The following is a 21,226-nucleotide window of genomic DNA, read 5'->3' as shown; positions in this document are numbered from 1 at the left end:
CCGCTCAATTAGAAAAAAGCCTCCGCTGGACCAGACAGTTATTCTTTGAACGGGGCAATAAACCCCATACAATACTAGCTAGGAAGCTGAACCCTAAAGGCTCCCAGGCCCACATTTACTCCATGAAAGACCCCAAGGGTACTATACACTACGATCCCTCCCAAACCGCAAAAATTTTCACTGATTACTATAAGGGCCTCTACAACCTCCCAGGCCACCAAAATGAAACTCTGCTCTCCTCCCGTACTTCCACGTTTCTCGCCTCATTAGACTTACCTAAGCTCACAACCATCCAACAAACAACTCTCAACTCTCCGTTTACCTCAGAGGAGTTTGAAGAGGTGTTTAAACACCTTCCTACGTCAAAAACTCCAGGCCCAGACGGCCTCACTTATAAATACTATAAGACTTTTAAATCTATCCTACTACCCCACTTGATCTCCCTAGGAAATAAACTGCTGCTCGGTAATCAGGCCCCGGACTCCTTCCTAAGATCCTTCATCACCATGATCCCCAAACAAGGGAAGGACCCCCTGGTCCCCCAGAGCTATAGACCCATCTCCCTTCTAAACTCGGACCTCAAAATAATTACAAAGGCAATGGCCAATAGGCTTAACCCTATCCTCCTATCATTAATCAGTAATGATCAGGTGGGCTTCATTCAAGGGAGACAAGCAGGAGACAACACCAGAAAGCTAATCGACCTGGTGGAACTTATGGGGAGGTCTCGGAGGCCTTCTCTGCTCCTGAGTTTGGATGCAGAGAAGGCCTTTGACAGGCTATCCTGGCCATTTCTTTTTTCAGTACTAGAACATCAGGGTTTCTCGGGCCCATTTTACAACCTAATACGCTTCCTATACTCCAACCCTTCAACCACAGTTAAACTCCCCTCTGCTCCTCCCCTCTTTTTCCCTATCCGCAATGGCACAAGACAGGGGTGCCCACTCTCCCCTCTCTTATTTGCCATTAGCATAGAACCCCTGGCTTGTGCCATACGCCAGAACCCAGACATCAGAGGGGTTACCCAGGGCCAGTGGGAACACAAAATCTCATTATTTGCAGATGATGTCCTCCTGACCCTTGTGGAACCCCTGACCACTCTCCCAGTATTGCATAAAATCCTCCAGGAATACGAAGATCTCTCAGGTTATAAGCTTAACCGTGATAAAACGGAAGCTCTACCCATCAACATCCCCCCTTTCTCGCTGGCCAACCTACAAGAGAACTACCACTACAACTGGAGAAAACATACTTTGAAATACTTGGGTATCTTCCTTACTACCTCATACAACTCTCTCTATAAGCACAACTTCCCCTCAGTCATCACCTCTATCATTCAAGATCTCCATAAATGGACATGTTATCATATTTCTTGGATAGGACGCCTACACTCTGTAAAAATGAACATACTCCCCCGCCTCCTCTACCTATTTGAAACCCTTCCAATCCCTGTACCCTCCTCCCAACTAACCATCCTCCAAAAGGAAATCAATAAATTCATCTGGAACCGCAACAAACCCAGGGTTGCAGGGTCTGTCATGACGGCTCTGAGGGACCAGGGAGGTCTAGGCCTCCCCCTTATCGCTCAATACTATAAGGCCACCCACCTTCGCCAAATAACCGAATGTTCGGACTTTACAGCTAGGACTAAATGGGCTCTCATTGAATCCACTGAAATTCTCCCAATTTCTCTAGCCTCCTGTATCTGGTCTAACAACACCTATCCTCCCCAAGCCTCTCTGGGTCTCTCCTCAACTAGGTTTATGTTACGCATCTGGTCAAAAATAGCTCACAGTGCAGGCTTGAAGTCTCCATATAGACTACAACCTTTTCTAGGGAACCCCAGGTTCAAACCCGGTATGGACTACAATTTCATGAGACGATGGTACTCCAGGGGATTCTTTAGGCTCCAGGACTGGCTGCGACCAATGTCTACATCCTTCATTACTTACTCCCAACTAAGTGAAAAATTTTCCCCTTCTGCGAGCCTCTTCTTAGAATATAACCAAATTTCCCACTTCATAAGATCAATCCTACCCGCTCGGACGGACATAGATCGTGCCACAGCTTTTGAGAATCTGTGCCTGCAAAAAGGCCATCAGAAGGGCCTGATCTCCCAAATTTATATCCTCCTTTCTACAAATTCCTATTCTAATACTCCTAATCACCCCTATATGACAAAATGGGAATCCGCCTTGGCACAACCTATCTCTCCCTCTGACTGGGACTCCATCTGGCAGAACGCCAAAGACTCCTCAATGTGTGTCCAAATCAAAGAAAACATCTATAAAATTTTGTTTAGATGGTACTTAACCCCCGACCAACTTTCCCGCATCTATCCTGGTGCTTCAGATTTATGTTGGCGTGGCTGTGGACTCAAGGGAACACTCGACCATATTTTTTGGTCTTGCCCTATCCTTACCCCATTCTGGCTGAGTATTCAGAACCTAATATTTCAAGTTTTAGAGGTGACTATACCCTTGGACCCCATGTTTATGTTATTGGGCAAATCAGCCCCTCTAATCCAAAAATTCCAGAGAATATTAATCATACGCATCTTAACAGCCGCTAGACTAACTATCTCTTCTAATTGGAAAAACATTGCTCCCCCAGAACTATCCGAAGTCATTAATAAAATAAAGTGGGTCAAATTAATGGAGAAACTTACTGCTTCTCTAAGAGACACTGAGGCTCGCTTTGACAAAATATGGGGCCCTTGGGAGAATCACTTTGACCTTAACTAACTAGTCCCACCCCCCTCCACAAAAAACCTGGACCCCATTAGGGCTCATCTTTTCCCACAACCCTGTAATACTCCTTTTTTGCTAAGAGTAGGAACCAACCTGACACCACCACCGTCCTTAATAGCCTCCCCAGGCACCTCTGGGTCAAACCTTTTAACCTACGCCTCTAAAAGCATTAATGCTCTTCCACCTTCCTTTTCCCTCGTCCCTTGTTTTCAACTGATTTCAACTGTTGTTCAAATGTACAATGTTCTTTTTTTTTTTTTCTCTTACTTTTCTCTCCCATAAGCTTAACAGGTACATGAAAAAAAAAGGTTACCCTTCATGGGAAATGGACTAATGGACTAAAACCCAGATGTACGTACGGTCAATACTCACCTTATGGAGCATAACATCTTCCATATGTAAATTTAAGTGTAATACTGAACCCCCTAAGTCACGTTTTGTAACCTAATGTCAATCAATCTTTAATGATAACGTTTGTACCTGTATCTCCACTTATTTGATCTCAATAAAAAACAGAGTTACAAAAAAAAAAAAAAGAAAGCAGCCTCCATAGTCTTCTCACTTCAGTTGTCCTTTAAAGGACTTATGTGGACAAAAAAATAAAGGTAGTTTTACTTACCTGGGACTTCTTCCAGGCCCTAGAAGTAATTTGGGTCCCGCTGGCAGCCTCCAGGGATCGCCAACCGCAGTTAGGTCAGCATCTTCTTGTGCAGGCAAGCGAACGCGTCCCAGGTGATGTGGGCGTGTTCTCACAAGGGGTCGGCGATCCTTAGAAGCTGCCAGCGGGATCCCGGATAGGAGCGGAACTGCGGCAAGGGAAACAAATGACTTCTAGGGGCTGGAAGAAGCCTTAGGTAAGTAAAACTGCATTTATTTTTTGGCCTCATTAGTCCTTTAACTACCTAAAGACTGCCTCACACCAATTGGTGTGAATACAGCGGCAGCCCCAGGATCGCCTAACGCCAATTGGTGTGAATGCAGCGGCAGCCCCAGGATCGCCTAGCGTCAATTGGCGTGAATGCAGCGGCAGCCCCAGGATCGCCTAACGCCAATTGGTGTGAATGCAGCGGCAGCCCCAGGATCACCTAACGCCAATTGGTGTGAATGCAGCGGCAGCCCCAGGATCACCTAACGCCAATTGGAGTGAATGCAGCGGCAGCCCCAGGATCACCTAACGCCAATTGGTGTGAATGCAGCGGCAACCCCAGGATCACCTAACGCCAATTGGTGTGAATGCAGCGGCAGCCCCAGGATCACCTAACGCCAATTGGAGTGAATGCAGCGGCAGCCCCAGGATCACCTAACGCCAATTGGTGTGAATGCAGCGGCAGCCCCAGGACCGCCTAACGCCAATTGGCGTATAGTCCTGGGGGTGTGTTTTGCTGGGGATCGTGTGCGCATCCCCACTTGAAGTCTCCCCCATTGGTGATCGCCGCTAGGAGTCTGATTACACTGTACAGCGCTGCGATCTACGGCAGACAAAAATCTATTGAACTTAATTATGCTGATGGATAAGAGCTATTATACTAGTGTAGAAAACCTAGACCATTATGTAATCTGGGAAGAATGGTTTGCTTGTAATATATAATCTCACTACTCTCTCTCCCGACAGGGTGTTGCCGTTCTCTTTGGCTCCTGGACTATAGACTGAGTTTCTTTGAATAATGTCCTGCTGATTACTATTTTTCTGCAGTGTGCTTTTTACATATGAGGACCTATCTGCTGTATTGGTTTTTCTGATTTATTCTTTTGCATGTTTTTTTATTGAGTCATGCTTTTATCATGTCCCATGTGTATGTATTATTGATTTTGCTTCTGTGGAGCAATCCTATGCACAAGGGAACAGACAGCGCACAATCACGTGACATTACCCCTCATTGGGCATGATTCACAAAGCTTTTTCACCTGTTGTCCTCTGTTTTCACCTTACATGTGCTACAATCGATACTTACCCGCGACTTACTCCAGCAGCATAAGCATGTGCGAGTCCTACGCCATCCTCCTGTGGTCTGCCGTTCACCCACGATCAGCCCCAGTAATAGGCTCAGTCACGTCAGCCCGGATCTACTGCGCATGCGTGGGAGGTCCGCGCATGTGCAGAAGACCCAGACTGGACCAGACTGAGCCTATTACCAGGGCTGATCGTGGGTGAACGGCAGACCACAGGAGGATGGCGTAGGACTCACACATGCTTATGCTGCTGGAGGAAACGGCGGGTAAGTATCGATTTTTGCATTTAGTTCAGCTCTGGTACACTTTAAGCGCCCAAAGGTAAAAAAATGAAGGTAAGAAAAGTAATATTGAAATAAAGTTAATAAGGAACAACTTACTTTGAGTGATTATTTTGCTTGTAAATGTGCTGAAAGGTGATTTTTAAATGTGCTGAAAGGTGATTTTTAATAATTCGGTTGTAAAGAAGTCGTTTTTGAGAAGTTTTGTGAATAGAGCCCAATGTGGCCATTGCCTGCAAACATAACTCTATGCGGGAAAAAATGGGAACTCTTATGTAACAAAAAGTAAGGCGATATTAGAATGCTGCAGATGGCAAACATCCTTACACTACTGTAAACTAGCCTTCAAATACTAAAACGTCTGCAGCCTTCTGAAAGGTCCCACGCCACTGACACTGCCCAACATTGTCACCGATTTTTATTTGAATAGCTCCTTGCCTGCTGTTACATACAAGACCTCCCACTTCCAACGGGGTATACAGTTAAGCCAGTGAACTGTAACTTTGCATGAAACGGCACTGTCTGTTCCCCTTGTGCATTGAAGGATCTTAATGTGCTCACAATGGGAGGAGGGGGGGTCAGATGTGGAGGAACGACGACCAGTATTTAGATTCTGCAACTCACAGCTCTCTTTAAAAAACCTGTGAAGGTGGACTGTTTTGCAGTCTGACACTCTTATGCTGGGAATACACGTTAAGTTTTTACTTTAGATAGATGGGTTCGATAGATAAATTCCAACCCGTCGGATCTGGTCTATTCTACTTTCGTTTCGATTCTCCTCATTCAAGTGAATGTAAATTGATAAGAAAAGATAAGGAACTGAGAGGAGAATCGAGCAGTGAATCGAGAGTAGAATCTATCGAAAGCGAAAACGACGGCAAAAACGAACGCAAAAACGCATCGTGTATTTCCGGCATTAGGATTGGTTCACACATAAGAAGGTATCCAGTCCTGTCTTATTTTTTTTTTTTTTTATTTAAAATTTGGCAGTTTTTTGTATGTGTTTCTATGGATGGGTTCACACATAAATCTGTGTTTCTGGTCCAGTCAGATTTGTATCAGTTTTGTACATGTTTCTATGGGCGTGTCCACACATAAAAGGTGTACATTTCCAGTCCAGTCAGGTAAAACTGATGCAAAACTGACAGGACTAGAACCGAAATGTACATATTTAATGTGTGAACCAAGCCTTAGTACTCTTATGGGGCAATGTTTTTCAGGTACTGCAAGGAAAAAAGGGACCATTATTTTATTTGAATGCCACATTCTTTGAATACACATTCACTGCCATTTAAATGTGCAGTTATGGAAAAACGTTTTACTTTGGTAGTTGTCCTTTATTCTTAGGCACTATTTTCTCCATTTACTCCATCAGGAGTATTTTCTCCATTTACAGGTGGACATATTGCCCAATCATATCTTCTAGTGAAGAGGGACACTCATTTCTCCGAATGTTTGAAAGGAGAAAAAGGAGGAAGAACACTGCAGACCTGAAAATCATACCTTATTAACAGGACAGACGGTCTTCTCCCTTATTGAACCACTGCTGGTGCGCACTATTCTGGAGAGATCCTCCCTGGCAGCCAAGAGGTGCGACAAAGTGACTCCTGACTTTGCACACAGCGAATACCGTATGGGTTGGTAAGCACGTGCAATCTCATCTGTCTTTGCCTGGAAAAAAAAAGTATACCTAGTTCAAATATGGGTTTGCATAACTAATAATTTAACAAAGACTTCAGAGTATGTACTGCATTATAAAGACTCAAGATCCTAAAATGTAGCTTCACGTTTGTAAAAAGCAGAAGACCACCTTCCTTCTGGACAAATACAAGCTCTGCTGAAGCAGGCATTTTTACTCTTAGCCTACATTTTGCTACACCCGGTCTCTCCTCTGCTAGCCCAAGCTGAACATCGAATTATAAGTATCTGCCAATGAGCTGTATGCAGAGTTTTGCAGCTGTGAGTACACTGACCTGTATGCATGAAACACAGTACAGAGCAATGCACAAGATACAATGTGGCAGGAACAGTGGACTCTCACCATGGCTTCAAGGAAACTTAATAGACTGAATTAATCATTGCTGATCTGGAAAAGTACTCTCCGTAACATTAAAGCAGACCTGAGATGGTTTTAAAAATAAAAAGTTGGATACTTGCCTAAGAAGAGGGAAGCTTCTTCATTCTCCAGAGGCTTTCAAAATCTACCTCAAGACCGCTGCTGCCACCCAGGACCTTCTGACACTTAACGGCCTGCTCTGCTTCGTGCACGAGTGCAGTGTACTGCATCTGCGCAAGTACAGCTACTTAGTACAATATAGCAGAAAATTGACGATCTGGCACTCTTGTGCTTCAACTTGAGGGCTACAGGCCTTGCTCTGAGGGATGCTTTACTTTACTTGCAGCTTGTAACACTTACACCTTTAAATGTTTCTCCGACACTTCAAATGGACATGCAGGGAGAGTTATGAACTGTGCAGCAAGTGGTTCTGCGCAGAGCGCCAATACATGTACAGTACATATGAAGAAAAATACTGTGCACCTGTATCATGAACAGTCCCAGAAATTTATTCCATTCCTCATACATATATGGTCAGCCTTGACATACATCAAAGAGAAGTGCCAAACCTGTGTGTGTCGGTATTGCAGCGGTGTAGAAGGGAGAGGTGACCAGGGGAAGATTCAGACGGCACTACAGCCGTTTCTCGCCGCTCGGGCGCTTGCTCACATGCGTGTCCGTGTACTGGTGGCGCCGGAGAGCTTCCTGTATAGGACCTCCTAACTCCGCCTCCGGCGCCATCTCATTGGTGTGAAGTTATGACGGGGAAAGGTCGGGGGTGAATGGGCGGGATTCCGCCGTTATACGGAAGAATCTAGGAATATGCTAGATATCTTGGTGTCGCTGTGCAGTGCAACTAGAAGGGGCGGAACGCCCAGACCAAAGTGTGCTGTGCTCGTGTCATTCCTGATCAATGAACTACATCATGCAAATAAAAAAAGAAAAGAAAAGAAAAGAAAAGAAAACAAACATCATTACTCTGTTAACCTATTATGATTTGTGCAAATCAAGGGATATATCTCCGTGCTCCGTGTAGAATCATCTGTTTGCACTTAAACCCATATACGTAGCATCGAGCTAAACTATCCTCTCTTTGGATCATAAAATTATTAATTTCATTTATTTTTATAACATCCAATAAAAACATCCCAAAAATTTGGGGACCCCCAAACCTAAACCTAAAAAAGGAAACCCCGTTAAAAAACTGGGGGAGCTGGGCGGGACTCTGATAACCTCTTTACTCGTACATAAGCTATGTGGGTTATATTTAACCCTATCCCTGCCATGCCCCCCTGAACAGGAAGGAGGGGAAGGAGAAAGAGGGGCAGAGGGGAGACGGATGTATGTTTGCATTACGGAGATGTTACCCATGTAATTTAGTAATGGACGAGTTCATACATCTCTTTTCTGCTATAGAGAGTTTTTTTCCCCCATAGACTAATCTCTACGCAATGCAAACTATACGTTGAACGGGGTGGGAGCAGAGGAGGGAAGGAGGGAGGGGGAAAAAGACGAAGGAGTGGTACCTCCCGTCTCAACCTCCGGAGGGGGCCCTATCCTCAAACTACACCACCCAATGTGCACCGGTACAGATGTTCACCATTGGACTTTGGGTTTAGGGGGTGTTATAGGACCCAATCCCTCCAGGAACCTACTATAAAGTGAATAGGCTCACCTTCATTGTCTGCTGTCCGCACAGGGCTCCACCCGGCACTTACGCCGCAGGACATTATGTTTAAAATCCATTTTGTGTTTGGTAGGGCCCTTCTGGGTCCAAAAAATCGTCCACCTTTGGGGACCTTTTAATGCATTACCAAATTATTCGCTTTGGCCATTCATTTTTATTATTCCCAAATGATTGTTTAGTGCCCATATACTGCCCGTGCGGACAGCCCGACAATCCCTACTGGGCATTGACCCCTGCCCACCACCAGCAAGAGATCGTTCAAACGCCACCTCCAAGGGCGGCTAAAAGGGAAAGAAAAAGAACAGGGGAAAGACACAATATCCAGGGAGGGTTAAAAAAAGGGGGATTCCGGGATACACCACCAGGAAGAGAAGGGGGGGCGCCAGGAGTCCTAGGGTTCAAGAAAACAGGCCAATTCCAATCTATCATTTAGGCCCAGGGGCCCCATAGCCTCCGAGCGCAAGATGACCCTTGACTCTCGTCTCGTTAATTCTCGGTCACGGTCACCCCCTCGCCTTGATGGGGCAACATGTAGGAGACCTGCAAATCTTAGACACCTTGCCCTCCCACCATGAACCTCCCTTACATGTTCAATCAATCTAGGGCTACCTTTTCCTGACTTAATTGAGTTAAAATGCTCCCCCACTCTCTCTTTGAGGGGGCGGGTTGTTTTCCCAACGTAGTAGAAGAGGCAAGGGCAAAACACTACATAGGAGACAAACCTGGTTTGACATGTGATAAAAGCCCTCACCTCCCACTGTAAGCCTCCCAGACGGTAATTGGTACCCTCCCACATGTTGGTACAAAAATCACAATGGCCACACTTATGGTTACCCTTTGGGCGGTTGCCCGATAGCCAATTCCAAATGGGGGGTGAACGGTACTCACTTCGAGTTAATGTGTCCCCCAGGGTGGGGGCCCTCCTAAAGACTACATTGGGGGGGCTCGGAAACACCTTCTGAAGGGCTGGATCTCTCATCACTATCCCCCAATTTTTCTTTATTATCTGGGTCAACTTAGTTGACATCGGGGTAAAGTCAAAAGTGAGGGTCAAGTTACTTTTTCCATCATTCCTTCGATCTCCTGAGCCCCTCAGGAGGAGGGAATTCCTATCTATTTCTCGTGCCCTGTCCCGGGCTTTATCCAGGCATTGCCTATCATACTTCCTGGCTTCAAGCCTTGCAGTAAGTTCCTGTGCCTGCACCTCAAAGGTCTCTATATTGGAGTTGTTTCGTCTTAGGCGCAGATATTGGCCGTATGGCAGGGAGGTCTTGACATGCTTAGGATGGAAGCTATGTCTGTGTAGGAGGGAGTTCACAGCAGTGTCTTTCCTGTACCCCTCACAGGTTAGTTTGGCCCCATCGGGCCTAATCCTCAGATCTAGAAAACTGATGGATTGTTCGCTTACCTCTGACGTAAAGCGCATATTCACCTGATTATCATCGAGGTACCTCATAAAGGTGCTGAACTCCTCCCGGCTTCCCTGCCATACGACCAGCACGTCATCCACATATCTAGCCCAAGTTTTGATGTTCTGTCGAAATGGGTTTCTGTGATTATGGACGTAGTCCTCCTCCCATGCCCCCAAGAAAAGTCCTGCATATGTACATGCCACAGAGGTTCCCATGGCTGTCCCCGACCTCTGGTGGTACCATCTTCCATCGAACATAAAAGCGTTGTGTGTCAATATAAAGTTTAAACAATCACAAAGGAAATCCTTATACCCCTCGTCCTTGTTGGTTCTGTCCAGGTACCTCCGAACCGCCCTCAGACCCCCTTCATGGGGTATCCTGCTATAGAGGCTCTCTACATCTATGGTGGCTATTTTGTAGTCACTTCTCCACGGGGTTTTCTCGACCAAATTAATTGTGTCGAGTGTGTCCCCCAGGTAAGATGGGACCCCCAAAAGCAGAGGCCGTAATAGGTGGTCAAGGAACCGGGACAGGCGTTCCGTCAGGGAGCCGCACCCCGAGACGATCGGTCTTCCTGGGGGGCTCTCCGGTGACTTGTGCAGCTTTGGGAGATGGTACCACACAGGGTTTCGGGGGGACACAGGAAGCAGGTCAATCGCTAATCTCTGCGGCATGTACCCTTTTTCCACCCCCCGTCTTAGCAAGGAGCGGAGGCTGGCCTGATACCTGGGGGTGGGATTTCCCCCCAACCTCTGGTAATACTCTGTATTGCCTAATTGCCTTTGGGCCTCATTTACGTAAAACTCACTGGACATAATCACCACATTCCCCCCTTTGTCCGCCTGCTTGATCACCAGGTCGCGATGTTGTCTCAGCCACTTGATGGCCGCTTTGTCGGTCTTGTTTAGATTGTCGGGGGCCTGCTGATAGCAGATAGCTTTCATTTCTGCTGCGACCCGGTGAGAAAACTGGTCTATTGGGGAACCGGGGGGAATGGGTATAGGTCTTGTGGACTTGCATGCTCGAAAGCTGGTGGGATTACCCAGGGACAGATTTAGTGAGGGTGCCTGTTCCTCCCTCACATCACAGGGACCTCCCTCCTCCCACAGCTCCTCTAGTATCCGGAGTGCCTCTATCTCGGTGGCGTCCCAATCCACCTCAGGACTAAACCCGAGGGAAGATAGTGGACTCTCCACCGATGCTGGGCCTCCATCATCCCGTCCTTGGAGCGTCCCCTCCCCATTTTTGTAAAATTGGGCAATCATCATCTTTCTGGTGGCCTTGTATAAATCAACAAAAAAGTCAACATAATCAAAATTCTGTACGGGTGAGAACCCTAAACCCTTTTTCAGGAGAGCAATACAGTTTTCAGGGATGGTCTGATTGGTCAGATTGACCACTTGGAGTTCTCCTTCTGAATGCTGCTGAGTTCCTGATTTTGGGAAGGTTTCTACTCCTTGGTCCTCTTCCGTTTGACATGGTTGTGGTTGTGGTGGCTCCTGGTGGCCACAGGTGAATCCCAGGTTACGTTTCTCCCAGTGTCTGTGTCTTCCTCCTCTGCGGACTCCCCGCCTAAAGGGGTGGAGGCACATGGTTTGGGCTGATTGGGTTTGGCCCTTGGGTCCCGGCTATGGTCCCCCTTCCTCTTCTTGGGGTACTTGGGTTTCGGTTTCTTCTCTGACTTTTTATTACTGTTTTCCTCAGAGTCCGAGCCGGAATCTGTGGTCCAGTAGCCTTTGCCTTTCCTTGGCTTAAACCCCCGTTGTGGTGTACCTCCCTGTCCCCAATAGAATATTCTGCCTTTCCTGAAGTCGTCTCGATCGCGATGAAACTTTTTGAGTTTCCTGGCTTTGAGTTCGTTCTGTATCGGTAAGATCTTTTTCTCGATTTTTGCTATGATAGCTGTGAAGTTTTCTTCTGAGGTTACTTCTTGAAGTTGTTCCCTAGTTTCCTGGAGTTCTCCGGAGACTTTGTTGTGCTCCTCTATTGTTCTTTCTCTAACGATCTCTTGCAAAATCTTGCAGTAGTTCAGATGCGCAGTCTCCCACTTCTCCACAAATTTCTTATCGTCTCTGTACTCTGACGGTTCTCTATAGGACCTGAAGCCCCTTGCGACGTAACCCTCCTCCTTATACTTGTTCAAGGTGGTCGCTGTCCAGAAGAGTTTGGTCTCCTTTTCGCACAGACCGTATAACGGCGGAATCCCGCCCATTCACCCCCGACCTTTCCCCGTCATAACTTCACACCAATGAGATGGCGCCGGAGGCGGAGTTAGGAGGTCCTATACAGGAAGCTCTCCGGCGCCACCAGTACACGGACACGCATGTGAGCAAGCGCCCGAGCGGCGAGAAACGGCTGTAGTGCCGTCCGAATCTTCCCCTGGTCACCTCTCCCTTCTACACCGCTGCAATACCGACACACACAGGTTTGGCACTTCTCTTTGATGTATGTCAAGGCTGACCATATATGTATGAGGAATGGAATAAATTTCTGGGACTGTTCATGATACAGGTGCACAGTATTTTTCTTCATATGTACTGTGCAAGTACAGCTACACCTGTGAAGAAGCAACAAGCTACTCATGGATGAGCTGCTTCAGTTTACTGCGCAGGCATGGCTGTACTCCTGCAGGCACAGTACAGTCGTGCTTATACACAGCGGGGTGTACAGCCATGACAAGATATTTGTCAAGCTCTTATCAGTGCGGCAACAGTGGGGTCAAGGAGAAGATGAGAAGCCTCTGAACTATCCATAGGATTCCCTCTACCTAGGCAAGTATCTAACGTTTTGTTTTTTTTAACTGCCTTGGGTTTACTTTAACGCAAAAGGGTACTTTCATATTGTTATTAACTATAAACTAAGAATTGAGAGCTGTACCTGTACATATTAATTACTTGAGCCGTCACAAATTAAAAATATAGCTTAGATAAAACTCCCAGGCAATTGCTGAACGTAAGCAGCCTTGCTTGTTGACATACTAGACACAGAAAATAGAAGTGCCTGGAAAAGCTGTGACATGAGCACAGAAGTCAAATAGAGATTTTTTTTCTGATTTATTGAGTGGTCAATTAGAGGGCTAAAAATGTGATGCAACTTATTCCTGTGTCAAAACTCAGTTCAATGATATAAACTATCTCCTTTGCAGTTCCTTTATGAAAAATACATAGTGCAGGGGCGTCAAAACTATTTCTAGGCAGATTGTTCTGCTTGCTGCATCCTCTTCTGTGTACCCTACTAGAACTACAGTAGACTAGGAATGCTGTCAGATCAATGTGGGGATGTGTGGGGGGGGGTGGAGAGAAATCTGGCATATTGTTAACACAATGGACAGATTTGCTGCAGTACCAGTGACAGCCTGCTTGATGTAGTTTACCATAAAGTTACAGTTACCCATTCATTTACAAAATAATGTTTTTTTAACTGCTTCTGGACCAAAGCAGCACGAATCTACATCATGCAGGTGGTGCTGCGGCTCTGACAGGACGTATATGTTACTGCTTCGGGAAGCGCACGTAGCCCCTGCTACGACAATCGCGTCGCTTTCTCCTGTCGCAGTTCACTCGCCCTGCCGTCTATATGACAGCCGCTTGAATTTGCTCCTAACCATGTGACCATTGTAAGTCAATCCCATTGGTTTACTTTAACGGACAAGGTCAGGATCCAATGAAAGTGGCTCTTGACCGTCACAGAGAGCTCTGCCGCTATAGCGACGGCCTGCGGTGGTGGGAGAGCGGCGTGACCGGCGGGTATGTGTGACGATTCGGCGGTATTTGGTACAGGCAGTTTCTGGTCCTTGAGGGGCCAGAGACTGCTGGTATGCAAATGGTTAAAGTAGAGATATACTTTAATGTGAGACTACTTTCACACCGCCCTGCAAATAATCCTAACTGTAAAAACTGTAACTAACAAACGGTCTGCTGCCTTATAGAGAGCACCCACCTTGGCCCTGTCTGACCAGCTGAATGACTGTACAGTAACATCTAGACGCTTCATTAACATTCTCCTCCGACACTCGTATTCTTTACAAAGTGCTTCATTTATCTCCTCCAGCCGTTCCTATGAGATTAGGACATAAACATACCAAATTAGGCATAGAATATTCCTCAAGAGTACAGTTTCCAAGACATTAACTGGTATGAAGACTTAATTCAGGATTTGACCATATCCAGGGCATTTGTTTCGGCTGACTACCACACAGAGAACAAGGCAGGATGTAGGGAATAAAAGGACTAGGAGTAGACCAAAGCAAAAGATAAAGCATTAAAGTGACTGAAAGTTTCATGTATTAAATACACTCTATACAGTCATGGCACCATTTGCAAAGGTTTACATGCCCCCCCCCCCCCCCATGTTCTTTTCTCCCTGCATTCTTTTTGTGCTAAGCTAATTGTTTCACCCCAATTGTTTACCTATGGTAGGGACATAAGACTGATTATAGTAGATCTGACGCTCCTCTGAGGAACAATGTAAAAAACACAAATGTGGAGTAAGGGAGTAACAACACTTTGTACATATCCTGGGCAGAAGCTCTGAGATTACTGCAATGCCCAGCCGTATAGATATGTACAAAAGAAAGGGGCAAATGTTTCAGCCAACAACACTTCCTCAAGTGCTACATGAGTATGGGGACCTGAGGAAGTACCGTTACCTGAAACGTTTGCATGTTCCTCTGGCAGTCACAGAATAAATAAGATGATCCCAGCTTAGCTGTCAAGCCCATGTCTGTGTTTTGGAGCTTTTATGACAGTTGGTGACAGGATTATGTACTCTGTAAAGAGCTGCAACAACCAGCTACTTAAACCATATAATAATAATAATAATAATAATAATAATAACTTTTGTTAAGATCTTGGAATGAGATGGGTGAGAGCAGTGCTTTACAGAGTAGCCCACCTGTGTCTCTTGTGGAAGTTCAAGCCATTTGCCATGCTCACTTTTACTAACATGACACCCACTCACATTAAGTGGATAGGTTGTTCTACTCCTAGCTTGTGACAACAGCAGTAGCTGGATGTGATGCTACCTTTCAGGATACGTAAGCATTTCCCTGTAGCAGCATGGATCAGGTGTGCTGAGAATTTTCTGGGTCCAAATACATTTTCCAGATAGCAAAGCCAGCCTCTCCCTCTGTGTTGCTTCAGGGCTAGAGCAAGCCGTTATCAATGTTTGTGGTCAAGGGAAGCACCACAAACGAGAAACTGGTATAGTTTCTAGTTTGTGGTGCTGTACATATATTGAAGCCCATGAGTGCTGGAATCTACAATACTCCTTACACCAAATAAGAGTTCAGCCAATGCATACAAACTGCATGTTAAAATGTTCATGTTATTTTCATAGTATGCATCGCTATGTAATGGGCACATTTTCACACACATTATCCAGAAAGTGCATTAGGATAACATGGTCAGTTACAGTGCAGAGATGTGGACATCCCCATAAAAATGTTACATGCAGTGCGTTTACATGCGTCAAGGTGCACTGAGTCTTGTCAGGTACGACGAACACATACAAACATGGCTTAGACCTCAGGAATTATTTTATACATTATTTATTGTTAACTAGAGTTTCTGCTTCTCACCAACTGTTGTGAATTGAGCTCTGCACTGAGCAACTTCTTATCTATGCTGTTGGCCTTCACCTTAGGCAGCAGTTCAGCAACCTGTAAGCAGATATAACAAACATGAATGACACTCTAATATGCAAACGTATCATTGTCTCTTGTAAAACTGACAAACTGACCGTCACTTTGAACTTGTGGATGTCAATGTCTTAAGTGTGATTTTTTTTGCAATAAAGATATTTTTTTTAATTTACGAACTCAAGTGCAGTCTGCGGACCCCTTCCTTGCAGTACAATATGGTCTAGCCCACCAGCCTGCAATTGATCCAGCCTGAGCAGGATCGAATGGCTGCCGTGGTACACGCAGAATGATTGTTAACTGAACGGGCCGTTATAAAATGTGTGTGTACATACCTTTAGAGCCAATGGTTGCGACCACCCCCATCGAGTATAATGCTAGAAATATATGATGCAAAGCATGGCCGCTCAATTTGTGGCCGTAACTGATCAAACACGCCAGACCGCGCCAATCGGATGGTCGTTCAGGAGCAGATCACTAGTTGCAGTCAATTTCATGCAGCAGCGTTTATCTCACCTCTCCGCCGGCACTTCCTGTCGTGTCTTCTCTCAACTGCCAGGCACTTCTCCCCATTTCCCCACTTCCAGGGAGCTGTGTGACACGTGACAAACACTAGAGGCCAAATATTAGAGGCCTCTAGTGGTCATGTAAGGTACGTGCCATGGTGCTATGTTCGGCCTCCAATGTTTTGGGATGGGGTTCCAGATAGATCCCTCTCTGATCAGACAAGGACCTGTTGGCCACATTGACCAGTGTATGGCCACATTTACTTGTGTAAGAAATAAGGAGGGAATCTCGATACAAATTCATTCTCCTGACGTATCAGATCCCTTACAAATGTTACCCTTTGTAAACTTGCCTCAACCTACAGCTCTTTATAAAGAGAAGACAGATTGCAAATTATAAACAAGGGATGACATACATCTCACCTTTTCCTCCACACTTTTTAATTTGGACATAAAATCTGAAGTTGAAGGTTCAGGCAACTGGAGAGCTTCACAAATGGTCCTCACTTCTTTATACAAAGCATCACTTGTGTTCGGGCAACTCTGCCTCCTGGTCTGTACTATCTGCAAAGCTTGAAGCTCAGTGCCTAAAAACACTGGAGCATACAACAAGAGACATGAACCATTTGTAAACTGGCCAGTTCATTTTGTACAAATGCAAAAATGCATTAGAGGCTATTCACTTGCTAGTTCTATACTCACATAGCAGCTTAAGACAATCCTCCTTGCTTTTCAGCCTGCTTTCGATATCGCCAGACACCAGAGAAGAGTACGGGCATGAGAGCTCCTTCAGGAATCCACTGATTTCCAGCTGCATACTCTCCAAATCTCCACCTGTTACGGACAAGTGAGACAAAGGATGCTTGTTCTTAAATCCTCCCACTGTACACTTGATTATAGCAACAGTAGCCCTTACTGTAAAGCAGAAATTCCACCTATCAACAGGCTGGACAAAAACCCAGGCTTATTGCGATAAGTCCCACAATGTATTGCAGGAGTCTGACAGCCACAGTCATGACTCAAAGGCAAATGCATTGTGGGACTTGTAGTTCCGTACACGCTGGAAGGCCGAGTTTGTCCATGCCTGGTTTAGCCTGTCTAATTCCCCCTCTCCTGTGACTAAGTAAAAGTTGTAATTTGATCCCCCAGCCGTGTTAGCTGCCAGCCACGGCAGAGAGCTAATTTGTAAACACAGAATGTTAACCCATATCTGCTTCCATAAAAGCAGGAAGTAGACACACTGCATATTTATAGCAGGATTTGTATCAGCTGTAACAAAGAAATGTTTTTCTTTAAGTTATTATGCTGTTGCTTATCTCTTAGAGCAGAGCGGAAGCTCTGAGTTCAGGTCCGCTTTACGAATACTATTCTGCAATTCAGTATTTGGTAATAGCCACAATTAAAGGGTACCTGAACTCTGTTCACCATTGCTTATCCACCATCCTCATAGCTCCAACCCCCTACACTGGAAATACACCTCCCCCTTGTGTGTCCCTCAACCCCACCCCTAAGATTGTAAGCCTACTTGGCAGGGCCCTACTCCTCGTGTGCTCTCCTCCACCACCTTATGGACTTGTCTGCAAATTATCCCTTCATTGCAATCTGTATACTGTTATTTATTGTTACATCACCATTTTCCACTGTTTAACACTATAATGTCCCTGTGTAAGATTGTTTAGTGTTGTAACATCTCCTCCATCTATTGTATAGTGCTGCGTGATATGTTAGAGGTTTATAAATAAAGTTTCATAATAATTTTCTCATCTGAAGCATAATTATCTACAGGTTTTAAATTCGTTCCTGTGATGTCCCATGCGTCAGACATTTCCACTTCTTGTCTGTCTATTCACTGACCTCTGATCCTGACCCCCTCCCTTCTGTCGCCTTCTAATGTTAATACGTGTCTTTCACAGCTTACAGAAATCAACTGTTTATAGTCACATTAGGCTCTATTCATAAAACATTTGAGGTTAAAAAAATCTTAGAGGGAAAACACCGCATCGGTATTTTTTTTTTTTTTTTTAAACATAGTTTACTTTATTTCATAACAGCAACCATACAGGGTGATATTGTGTTGAAACGAACAAATTTAGTACAATACTATGATATGAAACGCAATTAAGCCTATAACATTGTAAACACTCATTTGTTCATCATCTCAAAGGTCTAAATGATCCCTCCTGGTTCCCCTATAGAACCCCCCCCCCCCCCCCCCTCCTTCCCAGCCCTTCCCCTCCCTCTGTCATCTCTGAGAGCACCTGCCGTTCTTGACAATTTTAAAAAATATCCAGTCGACCCAAGGATCCCTGTAAGTGACTCATCAGGTACAACTTAGTATATGTAAAATGTTCCATTATGGCTTGATTTCCAGATCCGAAAAAGAAGCAAGAATAGTTTCCATTTTTTGAAAAAGCTAGCCGTTTTCTTATCTTTTTGTATAAAAGCCTCGAGTTTATCCTGGTTAAAGAGATGATGAAGTTCTTCCTGAACATCCCAGACCGTCGGGGCACTGAGAAAAATCCACTTGTTAAAGGGAAGGTTCAGGGAGGGTGGGTTAAAAATAAAAATCAAATTCCACTTACCTGGGGCTTCCTCCAGCCCGTGGCAGGCAGGAGGTGCCCTCGCCGCCGCTCCGCAGGCTCCCGGTGGTCTCCGGTGGCGCGCCCGACCTGGCCAGGCCGGCTGCCAGGTCGGGCTCTTCTGCGCTCCAAGGCCCGGAACTTCTGCGTCCCACGCCGGCGCTCTGACGTCATCGGACGTCCTCCGGGCTCTACTGCGCATGCGCACTACTGCGCATGCGCAGTAGAGCACGGAGGACGTCCGATGACGTCAGAGCGCCGGCGTGGGACGCAGAAGTTCCGGGCCTTGGAGCGCAGAAGAGCCCGACCTGGCAGCCGGCCTGGCCAGGTCGGGCGCGCCACCGGAGACCACCGGGAGCCTGCGGAGCGGCGGCGAGGGCACCTCCTGCCTGCCACGGGCTGGAGGAAGCCCCAGGTAAGTGGAATTTGATTTTTATTTTTAACCCACCCTCCCTGAACCTTCCCTTTAAAGATGACTTTACGAGAGGCTATTACAATCAGATGAGTCAATTTGTTCGGACTGGATTTGGTTACACCCGGGGTGTCCTGGCTTTGAGGCTCGAAATAGTTAAACAACATCATAAGTGGGTCTAGATCCAATTGAACCTTACACACCGTTTTCACATAAGCCGTAATATCATGCCAAAACTTAACAATTGTCGGGCAAGCCCAGAGACTGTGATAAATAGCTGCATTTTGCAGTGAGCACTTGGGACATCTCGGAGAACAACATGCCGGGGGTATCCTATATTTGATATTAAAGGCATATTTTGCTCTGTGGATTAATTTTAACTGTGACTCCCTCCAATTTTCACCTGGTACATTTATGTGCTATTCTATATCCCTCCAGTATTTTGCCCTCAATATTATCTCGCGGTATTTTACACTTTTGTGTGCTAATTCATCTAAATGTTTACACTTGCGATAATCGGTTGGGGAATTCCCGCACTAAGGCCCGTTACACACCAAAAGTGTGCAGGAGAACGGCTCCTGCACGCGTTGCGGCGTGTCGTCGGGAAACTCCGGTGCGACGCTGAGTAGCAGCGGTAGTAGTTAATTACCCCGAAGGGGAAACGGCGATTCCCGACGATAAAATGCGCCGGGATGCGTCGTACCGCAACGTATCGAAACGCAGCGTCGGGTGTGAAAGGTAAAAGGAAAGTCTATGGACTTTCCTTTTACCTTGGTTAACGCAAAGTATAGACTTTGCGTTAAAATGCCAGAAGTGGGCTCTGGTGTGAAAGAGCCCTAAACTGGCGGTGCTGCCGAGCTGTTACATTTGCTAGCTGAGTTGATACATTTTCTCCTGCAGAGACAGCGTTAGTATAAAGGAGGCAGCCCCAGCATCCCTTTACATGTACATTTTCTGCCTCTCCTTCTCCTGAATCTGCACTGAATCTGTCTATTAGTCTTCCTAAACAATCTATTTAATTGCTGCAGCTTAGAAGAACTTCAATAAATGTTACACATGCAGGCTTTCTGATGTGAAATCAGTCGCTTCTTCATCCGCATGCGCTCAGGCCGCCGTTACAGAACTATTCCCACCAAAACCTCCAGGCACAGGAACTCTTTTTTTCCCCCAAGCAGTGCTCCATTTAAACTAGTGCCCTTGACGCTGCTTGTCCTCCCAGCAGGGCCCCCCGGTCACCCTGCAGTACTGCCACATAGGTCACTATAGCGCCACGCTTACCTTTAACTTTATTCTTGGCCGTGTTTTATGTACCTGTTTTATGCACCTTTCTGTGCACAATGTCAGTTTGTTACACTGTTTGAATGGTCTGTCAATTTTGCACTATGCCCAATTGCCTGTGTGTGCCACACATAATTCTGGGTGTGGCACCTGCCGCACTTGGCGAAATAAACCTGATTCTGAAATTTATCTGAAAACCGGTACCCAAAGGGTTAAAAAAAACACAGCCTTGGTATTCCGGAATGCCTTGTCTGCTCTCCTCTCAATGCAGCTGCCTGGGAGGTCTTTCTCATTCACTTGCTGTTATCTTGACTGTTACCCCTGGCTTATCAACTTATCTAAACAGCAGAGTTTCTCGGCACACATTCCGCCTGCTCTAATCTTTATGGCCTCTATTCATAAAACGTTCCCCACAAGTTTTCCGCTCAAACTAGCTGACTTTCCCATCCATTTAGCAAAGTGGGCATTCATAAAAGCTGTTTCCGCATGATAAGCTACAATTCCCCAGCAGAGCGAGAAATTTCCGCCTTGTGCGCTGTTTTTCTAGATTTATCTAGAAAAAGTTACAAAATGTCAATTCATAAATATTAGAGGAAGCGGTATATGGATGGGAAATACCGCTTCCTCTAATTTAGCGAGAAGAGTTCGGATTACATAAAAGTGAATGGGACAGACCT

The 21,226-nt window shown here is 45.8% G+C and overlaps 1 protein-coding gene across 1 annotated transcript in view; it reads right to left on the bottom strand.

The window, feature by feature from the left end:
- FAM98B (family with sequence similarity 98 member B) overlaps positions 1-21,226 on the bottom strand; it is a 34,923-nt gene that overhangs the window by 7,678 nt on the left and 6,019 nt on the right. The window contains exons 3-7 of the mRNA XM_068253915.1: positions 16,983-17,114; positions 16,704-16,876; positions 15,715-15,795; positions 14,076-14,192; positions 6,485-6,652 (exon numbers count right to left, since the gene is read on the bottom strand). Of these exons, the coding sequence (XP_068110016.1) occupies positions 6,485-6,652; positions 14,076-14,192; positions 15,715-15,795; positions 16,704-16,876; positions 16,983-17,114 (671 nt within the window). The remainder of the gene's footprint in view (positions 1-6,484; positions 6,653-14,075; positions 14,193-15,714; positions 15,796-16,703; positions 16,877-16,982; positions 17,115-21,226) is intronic.

The sequence above is a fragment of the Hyperolius riggenbachi genome, chromosome 9, assembly GCF_040937935.1.
Source record: "Hyperolius riggenbachi isolate aHypRig1 chromosome 9, aHypRig1.pri, whole genome shotgun sequence".
NCBI classification, from domain to species: Eukaryota; Metazoa; Chordata; class Amphibia; order Anura; family Hyperoliidae; genus Hyperolius; species Hyperolius riggenbachi.
Note: the sequence above shows the minus strand (reverse complement) of the source record. Positions and strands in the feature narration are given on the sequence as shown.